At 41.1% G+C, this 20,000-nt stretch overlaps 1 protein-coding gene across 6 annotated transcripts in view; it reads right to left on the bottom strand.

The window, feature by feature from the left end:
* The window catches only part of LOC115209388 (calpain-11-like), a 163,890-nt gene that overhangs the window by 93,154 nt on the left and 50,736 nt on the right, over window positions 1–20,000 (bottom strand). For all 6 annotated transcript variants that reach the window (XM_036500939.1, XM_036500941.1, XM_036500937.1 and 3 more), the window contains 2 exons: window positions 9,990–10,056; window positions 6,612–6,722 (listed from right to left, as the gene is read on the bottom strand). In XM_036500939.1, the coding sequence (XP_036356832.1) occupies window positions 6,612–6,722; window positions 9,990–10,056 (178 nt within the window). The remainder of the gene's footprint in view (window positions 1–6,611; window positions 6,723–9,989; window positions 10,057–20,000) is intronic.

The raw sequence follows: 20,000 nt of genomic DNA, 5'->3' as shown, positions 1-20,000 counted from the left end.
ACAAACGGATTAAGTCGATTATATCGATCCCAGTGCGCAACTGGTACTTATTTAATCGACCCCGAAAGGATGAAAGGCAAAGTCGACCTCGGCGGAATTTGAACTCAGAACGGAACGGCAGAGGAAATACCTATTTCTTTATTACCCACAAGGGGCTAAACATAGAGGGGACAAACAAGGACAGACAAACGGATTAAGTCGATTATATCGATGCCAGTGCGCAACTGGTACTTATTTAATCGACCCCGAAAGGATGAAAGGGAAAGTCGACCTCGGCGGAATTTGAACTCAGAACGGAACGGCAGACGAAATAACTCTTTATTACCCACAAGGGTTTGAACACAGAAGGGACAAACAAGGACAGACATAGGTATTAAGTCGATTACAATGACCCCAGTGCGTAACTGGTACTTAATTTATCGACCCCGAAAGGATGAAAGGCAAAGTCGACCTCGGCGGAATTTGAACTGAGAACGTAACGGCAGACGAAATACCGCCAATCATTTCGCCCGGCGTGCTAACGTTTCTGCCAGCTCGCCGCCTTGCTATGCAGATATATAATCATACACTCACACAAACACACACATATGTGTGATAGACTAGCCAAGCGCGCTAACATCAGCTAATTCCTCAGTGCGGTGTGTCCCTACGAGCAAGCTCGGATCTTCGGCATGAAAGCTGTTTTATTCCGCTTTGTAGCTTCAGTGGGGAGAGATTTGTAAGCAGAATTCCTTGTCGCCACGTTTTGTGTTTTTCCCGCGTACATCTTCATCTTTAAGAAGCACGAAAAACCTATGTATTTCATTTGACAGAATTATTCATGTACATTAGTTGCTGTATTTTCTTTTAGCGGCAAAATAAATGTGGCAGTCAACTTTAACTTGTCTTCGTATCTCTTGATGTTCTTTATCCTGACTCTTATTAAACCCGAATATAAAACATTACCGGGCTTTAGTCACATGCACCCTTGTCACCAAACTAAACATACACACGCGCGCGCACACACACACACACACACACACACATACATACATACATACATACATACATACATACATACATACATACATACATACATACATACCAACTAAAGGAATATTGGTGGAATATTCCTATCAAAACTTCTGTCAAATGTAAAGATAACAGGCCGGATATTGTTATTTGGGACAGAGGGACAAAGGTATGTACCGTCATAAAGGTCAGCTGCGCTGCATATATAAATATCTCTTTGAAAATCAAAGAAAAAGAGGATATCTAAGGACAACTTCTTCGAAACCTCCAGCTTCTATATCCAGACTATGAATTCATATTCATACCAATAATAATTGGAGGACTAGGTTTTGTTAGTAAATGCTTAAATGAGAATCTGGATAAACTGGGATTTTCAGAAAGAGAATTCGACCGGCTAATTCGTACATTACAAGTGCAATCTGTGAGTGGAACAGTAAAAATATGAAAGACTTTTCTCAAGTTCCAAATGTGAATTTGTCTGTGTTAACTACATCCCAAAGGTGGAGCCTTGTCTCTTTGTTGGAAGCCAGCTCTCTCCTCAGTGGAAGAATTATAATAATTAAAAAAAATAGAGGAGACATACATACATACATACATACATACATACATCTTTATATACAAAGCTGAAGTTGTCTGTCTGTGTGTGTGTGTGTGTGTGTGTGTGTGGCAGGCTTGGTAGCCTCAACTAACACTATCTCCTCCGAGACCCTGAGAGTATGATAGAAGAAGGCTTGCTCTTCATTCCGTAGAAGAAAAAAATCAAATCGGACCAAAAATTATTTACATCAAAAAGGTGCTTTTTTTTCTATGAAAATCCCTATTTTTTACGATTTTTTTACTGCTGTGTCGCCATTTTTCGGTGTATTTCAACCAGAAAAATGTTCACTTACAGAGAATAATAAGCTACATAATGCAAAATTTTTACTTTTCAAAAAATTCCAGTTCTAACAAACCCGAGCAATGCCGGGCTATACTGCTAGTAGATCGATAATTGTAACAGTTTGTAGTGATTACGATGTTGAAAGAGTATTAATTAATAGTGATGGTGGTGGTTTTTGTAAGTAGTGAGTTGCTGGTAGCGAACTGCATATTTTCGTGAAATGATTTATGATTTAACGCATGCGCTTTAGTGCAAAGTAATTGTCATCGCCGCCACCAACACTACAATGATTACCAACGTCAAACAGCCGTCACAAACAACAAATGAACGCTATCACCACTGCTGCCATCGCCTTTCTATTTTCCCTTTTTTTTTCTCTCTGATTACTTCTTCCTTTTTCATTGTCCTTTAGTTTTCTCTATTTTTTCCCTTGAGTTACTTCCCTTAGCGTGACGCAAAATATAGGTAAGTAAGAATGTACTAACACTGGTTTCAAATTTTGGTACAAGGCCAGCAATTTCGGGGCGTGGAGTGGTATGTCAATTAGATCGACTCCAGTGCTCAACTTAGTCCCTCGTCCCAAAATTTTTGTCCTTGAGCCTATATTAGAAGAGATTATTATCAGTGTTGTTGTTAACATTTTCTTTCTTTCTTTTTAAGAATACAAATACGGAAATAGTCTCGTACGAGTTTCTAACTCATCTCCTTTATCAAACCTGATAAAAAATGTCACTCTTCTTTTGTTCTTCACTTATTTTTCTTTGGACATTTGTAAATAATTGGTCAACAACAATAACGACGACGACAAAAATAAACGCCCCAATACACGAAAACACAAAAAGATACTGAAGAAAAACAGTTATTCGCAAAGAAATAATTGAAAAAAAAAAAGGTTGTTTCTTTGTCTCAAAAAGGAAAATATTCACAAAATGAAATGAAAAAGTAGTGTCTTTATTACCATAAAGGGTAAAGACCCCCTTCGGTCATGAATGACCATGGGATTGCACCTAGAAAGTTACCCTCCTAGACACAAGTCCGGGCAAGGTTGTTTATGGAAGGCCAGCAGTCGCCCATGCATACCGGCCTCCCCTCTCCACGTCACCAGTGTTATCCAAAGGAAAGACAAAGGTCGATACAGCTTGGCACCAGTGACGTCGCAACTCATTTCTACAGCTGAGTGAACTGGAGCAACGTGAAATAAAGTGCCTTGCTCGAGAACACAACACGCAGCTCGGTCCGGGATTCGAGCTCACAACCTCACGATCGTAAGCTCGACGCTCTAACCACTGAGCCATGCGCCTAGCATATGCCCACGAATTTCGACGTCTGAAGGTGTTATCAAGTCAAGAATTTTTTTAGTGTCTTTATTTGTAAGCGTCACCGGCAACACTCAGACATTCATTATTGATGCTTCTGTACAATTTTGATCAGTGTGGTAAATTTGCGTAGCCAAGCAACATGCAATTCATTCTGATCACGATACTAAAGAGCAAGAAAGGAAACAAATGACTAGAAATTACTAATATCTATTTGCTAGAAAAGCGAGTGATTTCTTTATATCAATCAAACAACATGTGCAAGGGGTGAAGTAAATCGAGGCAAGCCGTATCGGCTTCTATTTCAGAAACGAAGTCACAGCAAGTAAACAAGCAGAACAGGTGCGATATACAACAGGATATACGTGGTCTGATCAATAGGTATCTAGACTGTTGCCATAGTAACGAAAGTAAAGCACGCAGAGTGAATCCGCTTTGCACAGATTGACCTTTAACTCTATTTCAGAAATGAAGACACAGTAAGTAAGCAAGCAGAACAAGTGCGATACACAACAAGCTATACGAGGTCTGATCGATAAGTATCCACACTGTTGCCATAGTGGAAGCACTCCGTCGGTTACGACGACGAGGGTTCCGGTTGATCCGAATCAACGGAACAGCCTGCTCGTGAAATTAACGTGCAAGTGGCTGAGCACTCCACAGACACGTGTACCCTTAACGTAGTTCTCGGGGATATTCAGCATGACACAGAGAGTGACAAGGCCGGCCCTTTGAAATACAGGTACAACAGAAACAGGAAGTAAGAGTGAGAGAAAGTTGTGGTGAAAGAGTACAGCAGGGATCACCACCATCCCCTGCCGGAGCCTCGTGGAGCTTTTAGGTGTTTTCGCTCAATAAACACTCACAACGCCCGGTCTGGGAATCGAAACCGCGATCCTATGACCACGAGTTCGCTGCCCTAACCACTGGGCCATTGCGCCTCCACAGTTGCCATAGTAACGAAACTAAAGCACGCAGAGTGAATCCACTTGGCACAGATTGACCTTCAACTTTGCTGTACATGCACACTAAGTTTCGACGTTCTAACTTATTTCTGTTGTTTACATCAGTGCTTCGAAGGAAAGTGTGTAGCGTATGATCGTCGTATTGACCATGACAGAGAAAGTTGTCATGACGATACCTGCTCAGAGACCTGCGCAAAGTTGTAGAAAGTGTATGGAGAGGAGTGTATGAGCTGCAGACAAGTGTGCGAGTGGTTCAGACGTTTCCAAGATGGCAGAAAAAAATGTCGATATTGACAAGTGCTCTGGGAGACCTGCAACCAGCAGAACTGAGAAAAACATCGCAGATGTGCCTGCAGCTGTGACAGGAAATCGTCGAATCACCATCTGTGAGTTATCAGAAGATGTGCAGATTAGTTACTTTCAGTTTAGTCCATTATCGCTGAAGATTTGAGTATAAGACGCGCGTCTGCCAACTTTGTTGCAAAACTGCTTTCAGCTGACCAAAAGGACACTCGGATTTCAGTTGCATGATAACTTTCTCTGTCACGGTCAATATGACGATCACAAGCTACACACCTTCCTTCCAAGCACTGCTGTAAACAGCGGAAGTAAGCTAGAGCGTTATAACTTAGTCCGCATGCACAGCAGAATTGGAGGTCAATCTGTGTCAAGCGACTTCACTCTCCATGCTTTAGCTTCGTTACTATAGCAACAGTCCGGATACTTATTGATCAGAGCACGTATACTTGATCCCGTATCTGGGGCTACGAAAGATGAGGTGCATGGCCAAGGATGTTGAGAACGGCATTATTTCTTTGTTCGTCGTCACCTTCGTAACTTATCATGCGTAAGTAGAGAGTGGTATGGTAGGGTGTGACCGCAAAGGACTTTCATGTGCTCATGAACTCCGAATACGACAAGACCTCCACAGGGCTTTTTTCGATGGCGGATGTGGATACGAAAGTGACAGTGCATAGACTGATAGAAGAAGTCTAGTTGCTACAAGTGTGGTCACAAAAAACACTTGAGGGGTACCTGTTTAAAGGAAAGGCGAAACTAAAAGATAGAGAACATCAACGAAATATCCACAAGGTCCAGAATAATCTATTGCACCCAAAAACACTACCAATGGAGGTGAACACTCTGCTCTCAAAACCTGAAACCAACTAGGAGACCGTGGGGGAAGTGAGGGAGGACATGCATCTGGGAAGCACTCCGTCGGTTACGACGATGAGGGTTCCGGTTGATCCGAATCAACGGAACAGCCTGCTCGTGAAATTAACGTGTAAGTGGCTGAGCACTCCACAGACACGTGTACCCTTAACGTAGTTCTCGGGGATATTCAGCGTGACACAGAGAGTGACAAGGCCGGCCCCTTGAAATACAGGTACAACAGAAACAGGAAGTAAGAGTGAGAGAAAGTTGTGGTGAAAGAGTACAGCAGGGATCACCACCATCCCCTACCGGAGCCTCGTGGAGCTTTTTAGGTGTTTTCGCTCAATAAACACTCACAACGCCCGGTCTGGGAATCGAAACCGCGATCCTATTACCGCGAGTCCGCTGCCCTAACCACTGGGCCATTGCGCCTCCACGGACATGCATCTAAAGCAATAGCAACAAGGGCAAATTCCAAACCTCGTAACACTAACCAGAAACAATAATACTCCATAGCCCTATGACAAGAGGAAGGTGACGGTAACGGGGAAGAATGTCTAGACTATCGGTGAAGAGAGTACAAAGAAAAAAAGTGGCCCAAAACGAAAGTGAACCACAATTTTTAAAAATCGAATTCCTTCTCCCACCAGATTGTCGGCCTTATACCAAAATTTGAAATTATTATTATTATTATTATTATTATTATTATTATTATATTATTATTATTAAGGCGGCGAGCTGGCAAAATCGTCAGCACGCCGGGCGAAATGTTTAGCGTCTTCACGTTCTGAGTTCAAATTCTGCCGAGGACGACTTTGCTTTTCATCCTTTCGGGGTCGATGAAATAAATATTACTTGAGCATTTGAATTGATGTAATCGACTTAGTCCCTCCCCACACATTTCAGGCTTTGTGCCTATAGCAGAAAGAATTATTATTATTATTATTATTATTATTATTATTATTATTATTATTATATTATTAAGGCGGCGAGCTGGCAGAATCGTAAGCACCTGGACAAAGTGCTTAGCGGTATTTCGTCCATCCTTAAGTTCTGAGTTCAAATTCCACCGAGGTCGACTTTGCCTTTCATCCTTTCAAGGTCGACTAATTAAATATCATTTACGCACTAGGGTCGATGTAATCTACTTAATCCCTTTGTCTGTCCTTGTTTGTGCCCTCTACGCAAAATTTGAAACCATTACTATTATTATTATTATTATTATTATTATTATTATTATTATTATTATATTATTATTATTAAACTGCTGTGTCGGATACTCACCAGCATAATGGTCTGATTTTTCAAAGCCCTGGTTAGGAGGGACAACTTTTTGGAATTTCTTCTTGCTGTTGACAATAAGTGAATTCAGACCACAAATGAACCAGCAGTTCCCTATAAGGAAACAAATCATAGGATTATTCGATGTCAAACTTATTACAAACATAGAGTAACAGATATCAAAGTATTCATATGGAATATATATATATATATATATATATATATATATATATATATATATATGTGTGTGTGTGTGGTGTGTGTGTGTGTGTGTGTGGTGTGTGTGTGTATGTATGTATGTATGTATGTAACGGTCAAGATTGATTGGTAAACGTTATTAAGTCTGTGTCGAAGTCAACAGTTGTAACTATAAAGTTTGTTGTTATAACGGCATACTGTAAGATGTGGAAGATGAACAATGTATGAAGTTTTAAGAAAGTATTTATTTACCGTTGCGTTACAAATACCTTGCTTCGACGGGTAGGCTATGATAAATCCAAAAGCATGCAAAGTAAAGTTTGTGTTTGTGTTCTCTTCACTGTTTAGTAGTAAGTACAAAGAGAGATAGAAATATGTTGTAAGAGAACAGAATGGAGCTAGTGAGAATTGTAGGGTGTGGGACGTTGACTCACAGTTGCTGACCGTAAACTTCATTTCTCCCTCTGACCAAGGCTGGTCAGCCAGACCTCGTTGAGTCGTCACCGACTGTGACTAACTGACTTTTGCTTGGGGTATGTTTGCTTTTATAACTATCTAGAAGGATAGATATATCATTGAGAACAATAGATTTAGTTGGTGGTCTTGTTATCTCTATTCTAGCTTTTGGTGAAGTAGAAGAGGTTAGAAAGGGTCAAGTGGTGAAGACATTATTTCGGCCTGGCTAAAGGCATCTGGAAAATGTAAAACTGCTGTCAGAGAAAAACCATTGTTCCATCGTGGGAAAAGTTCTGTTGCAATGTTAATTTAAATTTGGGTATGGTGGATCGAATCCACTTCATGCATGCAGAATGTATGTATGTATGTATGTATGTATGTAGTATGTATGTATGTATGTATGTATGTATGTATGTATGTATGTATGTATAAGTTTCATTTGAATTAGGAACTTCAGTTGAGGCACCTCGTTAGGTCGGAATAATATACACACATATAGTGTGTGGTGGAGACAAGAATACATTTATCGAAGGTTTATTACTTTACGTACTTCAGGGCTTAAGTCGCCAGTTATTTCTGTTTAGTTCATTCAAATTCGTTTAACATTCACTGTTGTCATTCTTTTGTTTTTCTTCACCTACCGGAAGTCCCTTTTTCATAGCTTGATTCTGCGTTGACTGGGTTTCCGTTGATAGGTCTTTAATATTAAATGAAGTGTTAAACACATGCAAATTAGTGGCCTCAGATCTCTGAAAGCTTCTAAATATATTTAATGTGTATATAAATAGATTGGTGCTACTTGTGTCTCTGAGATTGGTCAAGTGATGTAGACACTTCTGATTAATCCCCAATAAGGGTCGAAAATCTATAAAGGTGGGTCGTCGTTTTTTAAATCTACGGAGATATAGATAAATGTTTACACGCATGTAAACCACGTGGGTTTACATGTGAATGTGTTTGTGTGTGTGTGTGTGTGGTGTGTGTGTGTGTGTGTATGTATGTGTGTGTGTGTGTGTGTGTGTGTGGTGTGTGTGTGTGTATACTGTTACATAAGTATATTCACAAATATATAAATTTATTTAAGCGGCAATGAAAATAAAACGTTACCAATGAAATGTTGAGTGCTAAATTACCAGTTGCATATTACTTACCTTCGGTAGAGTATTTGTTAGTGAAGCTGGTGGTCTTGTCGGTATATTTATGAAGTCTATGATCTATGGAGTTTTCGCATGCAAAGTGCAAAGTGGAGTAAGTTTATTGGTCAGTCACTTAGCTGTCCGGATTAGATCTGAGGTGAAGCACATTTGCAAGCAGAAAAGTCAATGAAATATATCATAGACAGTATATTCTCTGAGATTGGTAAAGTAACATAAACACTACTAATGATACACCAATAAGGCGGCGAGCTGGCAGAATCGTTAGCACGCCGGGCGAAATGTGTAGCCGGATTTCGTCTGCCGTTACGTTCTGAGTTCAAATTCCGCCGAGGTCGACTTTGCCTTTCATCCTTTCGGGGTCGATTAAATAAGTACCAGTTATGCACTGGGGTCTATATAATCGACTTAATTCGTTTGTCCCCTCTATGCTTAGGCCCCCTGTGGGCAATAAAGAGATAAGGGTCGAAAATCGATGTGAATTTGACATATCTCTATGTCTACTACGCAGGCAGTGCTTCAGCCAAGTAGTTGCTGTATAACGTAGGGTAAGGTGAGTTGTCTTAAATTAAGCAATCAGCAGACGATCTAATGGGAAGAAGATCCATTGATGACTGGTTAAATCTATAGTTTAAGTAAAAGGAGCTAAAGGTAATTTTGGAAAGGCAGAAAGAATACTAAATTTTGCAAACTGCTCAGGATGACAAACATCTCGGCCTCTATATTTGTGATGTTGCTGTAGGTGGAATGTGATAGCTGGGAGAATTTATATAAATTAAAGTTACCAAGGCGCAGGAGTGGCTGTGTGGTAAGTAGCTTGCTAACCAACCACATGGTTCCGGGTTCAGTCCCACTGCGTGGCACCTTGGGCAAGTGTCTTCTGCTATAGCCCCGGGCCGACCAATGCCTTGTGAGTGGATTTGGTAGACGGAAACTGAAAGAAGCCCGTCGTATATATGTATGTATATATATATATATGTGTGCGTGTATGTTTGTGTGTCTGTGTTTGTCCCCCTAGCATTGCTTGACAACCGATGCTGGTGTGTTTACGTCCCCGTCACTTAGCGGTTCGGCAAAAGAGACCGATAGAATAAGTACTGGGCTTACAAAAGAATAAGTCCCGGGGTCGAGTTGCTCGATTAAAGGCGGTGCTCCAGCATGGCCGCAGTCAAATGACTGAAACAAGTAAAAGAGGAAAAAGAGTAAGAGTAAGGGGGATGGCTTTACAAACAGGCGAGTTGGACTAAATGTCCCTACAGAAAATGTGGAATAGTTGAAAAACTGCTGGAAGAATTTGAAAAGGGAAAACAGATGAGGAAGGGTTGCTTTCAGCAACCGAGCATCTTTTGCTAATATCCAGGTGAGAGGAGTGTGAGTGTGTGTGGAGGGGGGTATGTATGTGTGTGCGTATAAATGTTACGTAAACGCTGACATCTGGAAAGATGGAGGGATAGGAAACGTATCTTGATGAGAAGAGATGGATTAGAATTTCAGAAGGAGAGACGTGTATCTGAGAGAGGAATAAGTGAATAAATGTCAATATATTATTGTATATTTAGTTAGAAATACTTACCAAGTTCTCCTTGATTTAAATCATAATAGCTGGCTTCGCGAAGGAACACTGGTTTCTCGACAATTTCCTATTAATAAAAATAAATATAATTTTCCATCGTCTCAAAAGATCACTATGAAAAGATTTATTGAATTTATATTTTGAGTAACTACCCCTATGGACTCTACTTTGCCTTTCTTTCCTCCTTTCAAGGTTAATAAATTAACTAGTTAAGTACTGGCGTTGATTTAATCGACTGTAGTTTTTCCCATAGGTCACGGGCCTCCGACAAATATCAATATCTATGTATTATAGATGTTTTCGGTCTAGTTTGGATTCTTTGCCATCAAATTTGATTGCAAAGAATTCAAATTTGATGGCAAAGAATTCAAATTTGATGGTAAAGAATCCAAACTAGATCGAAAACATCTATATATAGCAGTAAATGTACGAAACAAGGAGTACCCACTAAGCACATATTGTTTCGAAATTCTCTGAAATGTATTTTATTGCAGTATCTTTATACGATTTTCAAAAAAAATCACAGAATCCATGTTTATATTTTACAGGCTTGCTTGTCATAAATAAAAATTGTTTTAAAGCTAGGATTTATTTATATTTAAAAAGAAAATATAGAGTGTATATAGCCGTAGGTATGGCTGTGTGCTTAAGAAGTTTGCTTTGCAACTACGTGGTTTCGGGTTCGGTTCCACTGCGCAGAAACTTGGGCAACCAATAGCTTGTTGGTGAATTTGGTGGACGGAAACTCAGAGAAGTCCTACACATGTATATGTGTGTGCGTGTGTGTGTGTGAGAGAGAGAGAGAGTGGCCTCCCACCGTTTCACAACTGATAGAATAAATACCAGACTTTAGGACACGTCTTTTTTATTCGACAAACGCGACAAAGCGGTGCTCCAGCATGGCTGCAGTCCAATGAATGAAGCAAGCAAAAAAAAGAGCAATTTATTAAAATATTATGTAAACTATGATTCTTTCACTCTTTTACTTGTGTCAGTCATTTGACTGTGGCCATGCTGGAGCACCGCCTTTTAGTCGAAGAAATCGACCCCTGGACTTATTCTATGTAAACTTGGTGCTTATTCTATCGGTTCTTCTGCCGAACCGCTAAGTTACAGAGATGTAAACACACCGACATAGGTAGTCAAGTGATGGTCGAGGACACAAACACACTGACACACACACATAAATATATATATATATATATATATATATATATATATATATGACGAGCTTCTCTCAGTTTCTGACACAAACACAAACACACACACACACACACACACACACACACGACGGGCTTCTTTCAGTTTCCGTCAACCAAATTCACTCACAAGGGTTTGGTCGGCCCGAGGCTATAGAAGAAGACACTTGCCCAAAGTGCCACGCAGTGGGACTGAAACTGGAGCCATGTGGTTGGGAAGAAAGCTTCTTACCACACAGCCACACCTGCGCCTACGAATGCAATTTTTTAAAAATAAGTAATTAAGCTATATTTAAGCTATATCAAAACAACTCTCTCATTTTTGAATTTGGTTTGCAAGATTCTTTATGTGAGTTCGTGTGTTGAAGCATATTCTGTAGCCTTTTCAATAGTTATCCACAACTATTGAAAAGGCTGCTAGACGCAGCGAAAGTTTTAGAAAAATAAATAAGTAAATGAGTGGAAAAGAGAATGTTCTCCCCGGACACAACAAAACAAATCTTTATTTCGTGGTACTCCAGAACGTTTTCACAGAAACCTGGAGCACTTCGAAACTTCCTCGGGGAAACACATGAGGCAGTGCAGCAAAATCCGACTGTGTCCTCAAATTTCTCATTTCAAATTGCATCAAGTTTCATTTGTCTTTTAAGCTTCCGTGATCAGTAAGTTGAATAGCAGATTGTATTGTGTTTTTTCTTCTTTTTTTTGTTGTTGTTGTGGAATTTTTGTTTGTTTGTTTTTTTCGCATTGTTTTTTTCTTTTTTTCAGTAGACTATATCAGTCTCAATTAATTTGACTTGTGTTAATGAATGAAGTAATTATTTATAGGAACTGCAAATGTTAGTATGGATATCTGTTGAATAAATTTATTTTGGGATTGGTTTGAATAGAAAAAAAAGGTAACATGACGCCAGTCTTGACTGGATCTGCGACGTTGTTCTGCAACGCATGTAACGGTTGGTGACATGCCTAAATATAAATATAGGAATGGCAGATATGGTTTGGGAGACTTTGCGTTATCGAATTGTCTGTCAGAGGCTCAGTCATACTAGAATATGATGTATGTACATACACAAACATACAGATGTGTGTGTGTGTGTGTGTGTGTGTGTCTGTGTCTGTGTGTGTGTGTGTGTGTGTGTCTGTATCTGTGTGGAGGCGCAATGGCCCAGTGGTTAGTGTAGCGGACTCGCGGTCGTAGGATCGCAGTTTCGATTCCCAGACCGGGCGTTGTGAGTGTTTATAGAGCGAAAACACCTAAAGAACCACGCGGCTCCGGCAGGGGGTGGTGGCGATCCCTGCTGTACTCTTTCGCCACAACTTTCTCTCACTCTTTCTTCTCTTGGCCTGCTCGCTTAACCAGTGGGGTGGCGTCATTTGAAAGCTAAAAACAATGCGAAGCGCATTGTGACCAGCGGTGTGTAGCAGCATCTGATAGCCTGTTCGGTCACGGTGATCGCGGTGATACATATATGTATATATCCATACATACACACACGAGGAGTGGAAAGCTGAAAAGTTCCTGGATTTGGGTATAAGAAAATTCAGGAGGATCAGTTAATTATGATTTTGTTCAACATATTCCCCCTCCCAGATTCACAAATTTATTGCAGCAATCCTTCAGTTTTTCTAAGCCTTGTAAAAAAATTCGAAAGGTTGAGCCTCCAGCCAGGCCTTTCGCGACACCCCTAAGGTCAGGAACTTTTCAGCACCCCCTTGTATATATTATATGAGGGACAGGTGTAGCTGTGTGGTAAGAAGCTTTGCTTCCCAACCACATGCGTGGCACCTTGAGCAAGTGTTTTCTACTATAACCTCGGGCCGACCAAAACCTTGTGAGTGAATTTGGTTGACGGAAACTGAAAGAAGCCCGTCGTGTGTGTGTGTGTGTGTGTGTGTGTGTGTGTGTGTGCGTGTGTGTGTGTCTGTGTTTGACCTCTATCACAGCTTCACAACCGGTGTTAGTGTGTTTATGCCCTCGTAACTAAGCGGTTCGGCAAAAGTGATTGATTGAATAGGTACCAGGCTTAAAAGAAAATAAATACTGTGTCGATTCAATTGACTCAGCTAACAGTAAAAAATATGTATACAAGGTCTGACCAACAAGTATCCGGACTGTTGCCATAGTAACGAAGCTAAAGGACGCAGAATGAAGCCGCAAAGCGAAGCAGAGTCAACTCTGCTGTGCATGCACTCTAAATTTAAACGTTCAATCTCACTTCCGCTGTTTGCAGCTGTGCTTCAAAGGAAGGTGTGTAGCGTGTGATCGTCATATTGACCATGACAGAGAAAGTTGTCATGGCGACACCTGCTCAGAGGCCTGCGCGATGTTGCAGAAAGTGTATGGAGAGGAGTGTATGAGCCACAGACACGTGTACGAGTGGTTCAGACATTTCCAAAATGACCGTAAACATGTCGATATTAACGAACATTCTGGGAGACCCGCAACCAGCGGAACTGAGAAATACATCGCATACGTGCTTGCAGCTGTGAGGGGGAAATCGTCGAATCACCATCCATGAGTTATCTAATAACTCACGGATGGTGACTCCTATGCCTCAGATTAATTAGGGTTCATTTCAGTCCATTATCACTGAAGATTTAGGTATACCAAGCTGTCTGCCAAGTTTGTGCCAAAACTGCTTTCAGCTGACCAAAAAGTCACTCGGGTTTCAGCTGCACAAGATCTCCTTGATTGTGTCGAGAACGATGAAATCTTTTTGAAAACTTTGCGTAGGCCTCTGAGCAGGTATCGCCAAGCTTTTGACAAAATTTGATGCAGATTCTCTGCTCAACTCACTCTGCCATGGTAAATGCGACGATCACACGCTACACACCTTCCTTCCAAGCATCGCTGTAAACAGCGGAAGTGAGCTAGAATATTAAAACTTAATGCGCATGCACAGCAGAGATCAAGGTCAGTTTGTGCCAAACCGCTTCATCCTGCGTGCTTTAACTTCGTTATTATGGCAACCGTCCGGATACTTATAACACCATGGATATACATACATACATACATACATACATACATACATACATACATAAGAGGAAATTTTAGACTATTTACTGTTGTTGGTGCTGTTCCAGCAAACCTAAGATCGAAGACGTTCCATCCGTGGACATCTCGACTTATTTCTTTACTTTTTAGTCTGGCGTTTCGGACATACTTTTTATTCAGGAGTACATTATACAGTGTGCCTTCCATTTTTAAGATAGTAGGGTATGATCTGGTGTGTATTCTGCAACTAGGCGGCGAGCTGGCAGAAACGTTAGCGCGCCGGCCTAAATGCGTAGCCGTATTTCGTCTGCTTCGTCTCAGTTCAAATTCCGCCGAGGTCGACTTTGCCTTTCATCCTTTCGGGGTCGATAAATTAAGTACCAGTTACGCACTGGGGTCGATATAATCGACTTAGTACCTTTGTCTGTCCTTGTTTGTCCCCTGTGTGTTTAGCCCCTTGTGGGTAATAATGAAATATATATTCTGCAACTATTTCTAGCAGGTAGAGCAACCACAGTATAAGGCTAAATGAACGAGATTTTTTTTTTGCCTATACACTTCAGAAAGCTTACATGAATAAGCAAATATTGGTGGCGGTCTATTTCGTTACAAAACAGACGATAATGGTATACATAGGATAGAGAATATCTATTTGCCATGTATTATTTAGAATATTATTTGCTTTTCTTGTGTTTGATTTCAAACAAAGGATGGAAGCTTTTCTCTGTAACAATAACATTGTGTGTGTGCGTGTGTGTGTGTGTGTGTGCATGTGTGTGTGTGTGTGTGTGTGTGCGTGCACCTCTTCCTTCATTTCTTTCATGTATCCAGCCCACCGCAAGGTCCAGTACTTGTTGCGGTATAGTGACTCCTATGCCTCAGTGAGAACTATGCCAGTGGAGCGCAAGCTCCGGTAGGGCCTCCCATAATAGACAAGTTAAAGGACAGGGGCCAAACTAATACGGACTAACCTTTTTGCAGAGATAAAAGCGGGTTTTTGTAGGGCCTGCAGCCCTACCTAGAATCCAAAAGAACAATTCAAAGTAACAAAACCTGGGTGAGGAAGGCCTTCCCTCGGGGAAACACATGAGGCAGTGCAGCAAAATCCGAAAGGAGACCAACATACTACATTACACGTCAGCCCCTGACTTGCAGCTAGCAAGGGAGGCGGAAGAGGGGACGCCCTAAAATAGCTGGAGACGAGATACTGAATAGGGGCTGAAAATGCAGAAAGCGAACTGAGCCGAGAATAGTGGAGAAAAGTCGTCGAGGACCGATGCTCCAGAAGGAACGAACGACTTAAGAATGTAAGAGTAACTAAATATATCCAACCACCAAAATATTAGGTGCCACTGTTTTTCTTGTTTGTTTGCTTGATAGCTTGCTTGATTTAGTTTCCACTTTGCTATGTCAGAAACTGTCGAAGCTAGACAGCAAAAGGACATAAAGAGACGTAATCAAATATTTTAAACCATTAAGGCGGCGAGCTGGCAGAAACGTTAGCGCGCCGGGCGAAATGCGTAGCCGTATTTCGCCTGCCGTTACGTCCTGAGTTCAAATTCCGTCGAGGTCGACTTTGCCTTTCATCCTTTCGGGGTCGAGAAATTAAGTACCTATTTCTTTATTACCCACAAGGGGCTAAACACAGAGGGGACAAACAAGGACAGACATAGGTATAAGTCGATTACATCGACCCCAGTGCGTAACTGGTACTTAATTTATCGACCCCGAAAGGATGAAAGGCAAAGTCGACCTCGGCGGAATTTGAACTCACAACGTAACGCAGACGAAATACCGCTAAGCATTTCGCCCGGTGTGCTAACGTTTCTACCAGCTCGATAAATTAAGTACCAGTTACGCACTGGGGTCGATATAATCGACTTAATCCGTTTGTCTCTCCTTGTTTCTCCCCTCTGTGTTTAGCCCCTTGTGGGTAGTAAAGAAATATATTTTAAACCATTTTGTTCGACGCCCAACCATTTCTGCCATCCGCCAATGCTGATTAACTGAGACATCGAAATATATTACTCAGGTTCTCCAGACACATTCGCCTCCACTTCTTGTTCGCGTTGCGTCCAAACTCCCTGGTTCCACACGGATCGTTCCTTCTTAGAACATAATCCGTCTGGAACTAGTCTGGTGTTCATTTAAAACAGAGTAGGCCAAAGCAACGTGAAATGAAGTGTCTTGCTCAAGAACTTAACGCAATGCCTAATCCAGGGACCGAACGCATGACCTTATGATCGTAAGACCCATACCCCTAACCACTACGCGTCACATTTTCAGTAACTTTTTGTGTGTGTGTGTGTGTGTGTGTGTGTGTGTGTGTTTTAGTATATATGTGAGTATGCATACATGCATGCTTGTATGTATGTATGTATGTATGTATGTATGTATGTATGTGTATGATTTTGCATGTATATATGTGTTATTGTATGTATGTAACTATTGCATTATGTTATTGCATATACTCTTTACTCTTTTACTCTTTTACTTGTTTCAGTCATTTGACTGCGGCCATGCTGGAGCACCGCCTCTAATCGAGCAACTCGATCCCGGGACTTATTCTTTTGTAAGCCCAGTACTTATTCTATCGGTCTCTTTTGCCGAACCGCTAAGTGACGGGGACGTAAACACACCAGTATCGGTTGTCAAGCAATGCTAGGGGGACAAACACAGACACGCAAACATATACACACACATATATACATATACATATATACGACAGGCTTCTTTCAGTTTCCGTCTACCAAATCCACTCACAAGGCTTTGGTCGGCCCGGGGCTATAGCAGAAGACACTTGCCCAAGATGCCACGCAGTGGGATTGAACCCGGAACCATGTGGTTGGTAAGCAAGCTACTTACCACACAGCCACAACTTATTTTCCTTTCTTCATTTTATAATAATTCTTCTAGTCTTATTTATTATTCACCCTGCTCACTTACCTCTTTCTCTCCCTCTCCTTCTCTCTTTCTTTCTTTCTTTCTTTCCCCATCTACCCTCTTTCCCTCTCTCTCTCTTTCTCTCTTTCTCTCTCCATTTAACCTCTTTCCTCTCTCTTTCTCTCTTTTTCTCTCTCTCTTTCTCTCTCCGTTTATCTTCTTTCCTCTCTCTTTTTCTCACTCTCTCTCTTTCTCTCATTTATTCTCTATCTTTTCATTTGCTCTCTGTCACTTCATCTCTCTCTCTCCCTCTCCATTTACCCTCTTTCTCTCTCCCCATTTACCCTCTTTCCTCTCTCTCTTTCTCTCTCTTTCTCTCTCCATCTACCCTCTTTCCTCTCGTTTTCTCATCTATTCTCTGTCTTTTCATTTGTTCAATATCACTTCATCTCTCTCTCTCTCTCTCTCTCTCTCTCTCTCTCTCTATCTATCTATCTATCTATCTATCTATCTATCTATCTATCTATCCATCTCGCAGTGTCAGCATTCTTTTGTTAACACTCTTTCACGAAGACACTCTAAGATTGTCATGTCATAGTTTTTATCAGATTCTACAAAACACCCCAAAGCTATACTAATCAACAAAATGATTAATGATAAAAATGCCTTTCTTCCGCATCAACCACCGAAAAATTGCACTAAATCTTCATTAATGTGAATGTTTAGTAATGCTGAATAACTAAATTACTTATGGCTTGACGATTTGTTACAACTTTCGTTTACTTCAGACTTCGCCTTAGAAAATAACAAAAAGGTTAAGCAAACAAACGAAACTCTACATGCTATAAATAGTGGTTAAATTTCCCTCAAATCACAACCGTCTGTGTCAAAAATGGTTCACGTCTTGTTTCTTTCTGTGATGAATAAAATCAGTACCAGTTATATACCGAGCTCGAGCTCAACTGTGTGGTGAAAGTTTAAGAAACTTTAGACATCCCTACTACAAAAGTCCGTGTAGTGGTTATATAAAAAAAAATTACAAAACCGGTGGAGCAGCCTTACAGTAATTGGTTTCGTCCCCTAATGTTACGGAATTCAACCGCAAATTATTTTCAAGTTTGATGTTGTTTGTTCCTTCTCGAGCCACGCCTGGCTCATAAGGGCCGGTTTTCCGGTTTCCTTGGCGTATAGGTTCCCCACCTGAACGGGACACCGGTCCGTCGCAGGTAAGCTGCAAGATGCAGGAGGAAAGAGTGATAGAAAGTTGTGGCGAAAGAGTCAGCAGAAGTTCGCCATTACCTTCTGCCGGAGCCGCGTGGAGCTTATGTGTTTCGCTCATAAACACACACATCGCCCGGTCTGAGATTCGAACCCGTGTTTCCTCGACCTCAAGTCCGCTGCTCTAACCACTAGGCCATGTGCCTCATTTACATTCTGTGATGTGATGCGTGGCCGAGTGGTTAGCGTATTAGGCTCACGATCAGGGTGTCGTAAATTCGATTCCGACAACGGGTGGAGCAGAACGTTGTGTCTTTGAGCAAACCACTTCATTTTACCTTGCTCTTATCGACTCAGTTGTAATTGAATTCCTGAAATGAGTACCAACCGAGCACTTGTAGAGGTTCCTCTCCCTTCCTCCAGCTGTTGCACCCAGGAGAGCTGAGAGGGTATCTGTGTCTGCTTGCTATTACATAGGCACCTAATATTATTTGTGCAAGTCTGGTGACGGTTATAGTTTTATTGTAATATTCTACAGGTGAGCGAAGGCGCGTTGCCTAGTGGTTAGAGTAATATACTCGCGATTGTAAGATTCCTAGACCGAGGGGTGCGTTTTGTCCTTGAGCAAAACACTTCATTTCACATTACTCCAGTCCTCTCAGCTGATAATGAATTCCATCAATAGCTGGGAAGTTGACTTACGACAGAATGGCATCCCGTTCAAGAGGTAGTGTTGTAATTTCAGTAACTTATGAGCTATGGAGACCAGGCGAAGCTGGTGCTTTATGAATCCTAGGACTCGTGACAGACCTATTCTATGGGTGACCAACTTCTGAATGAAATATTTATAAAGCATTCATAATGCTTTAAGAAGCGCTTTAAAAACCTTCTAGAAACAATTTTTTAAAAATGGGTACCAACATCTCTAAAGTTGCTAATGATACTCAGCTCCAAAGAAATAAATCGATGATCTACATCTTAATAATCTTTGGCTTCCAATCTATCTGAGAGACTTCTTGTGAATATAAAATATGACAACAGTACCTTACTAGAGACGTAAAACGGATGACGGGAGAAAGATGTGGATCTTAATATCCGCCAACAATCAATGAGGTGAATGTTAGTATATTTATTGTGGGTAACAACAACAAAGATTCAGTAATAAATTATTATGCAGACGTAGCTGTGTGGTATAAAGTTTGCTTCTCAACCAAATGGTTCCGGTTCAGTTTCACTGCTTGGCACGCTGGACAAGTGTCTTCTACTATAGCTTCCGGTCGACCAAAGCTTTGTTAGTTGCTTTGGTAGACGGAAACTGAAAACGGCCTGTCGAATATATATTTGTATGTGTTTGTGTGTGTGTGTGTGTGTGTGTGTGTGTGTGTGTATGTGTGTGTATGTTTGTGTGTGTGTGTGTGTGTGTGTGTGTGTGTGTGTGTGTGTGTGATATCACCGCTTGACAACCGGTGTTGGTGTGTTTACGTCTCTGTGACTTAGCAGTTCGGTAACAGCACCGATATATTAAGTATTAGGCTTAAGAGAAATTAAGTACTGGAGTCGATTCATTTGACTATAAATTCTTCAAGGTTGTGCCCCAGCATGGCCGCAGTCTAATGACTGAAGCAGGTAAAAGATGCCGCGGAAAAAAAATAATATAAGGACTAAAAGCAATACTAGTCAACAATACAATATCAAACAAGGGCTAAAAAGCAA

Source organism: Octopus sinensis, linkage group LG3, assembly GCF_006345805.1.
Source record: "Octopus sinensis linkage group LG3, ASM634580v1, whole genome shotgun sequence".
Lineage (NCBI taxonomy): Eukaryota > Metazoa > Mollusca > Cephalopoda > Octopoda > Octopodidae > Octopus > Octopus sinensis.
This window is presented reverse-complemented; position numbering and strand designations above follow the sequence as displayed.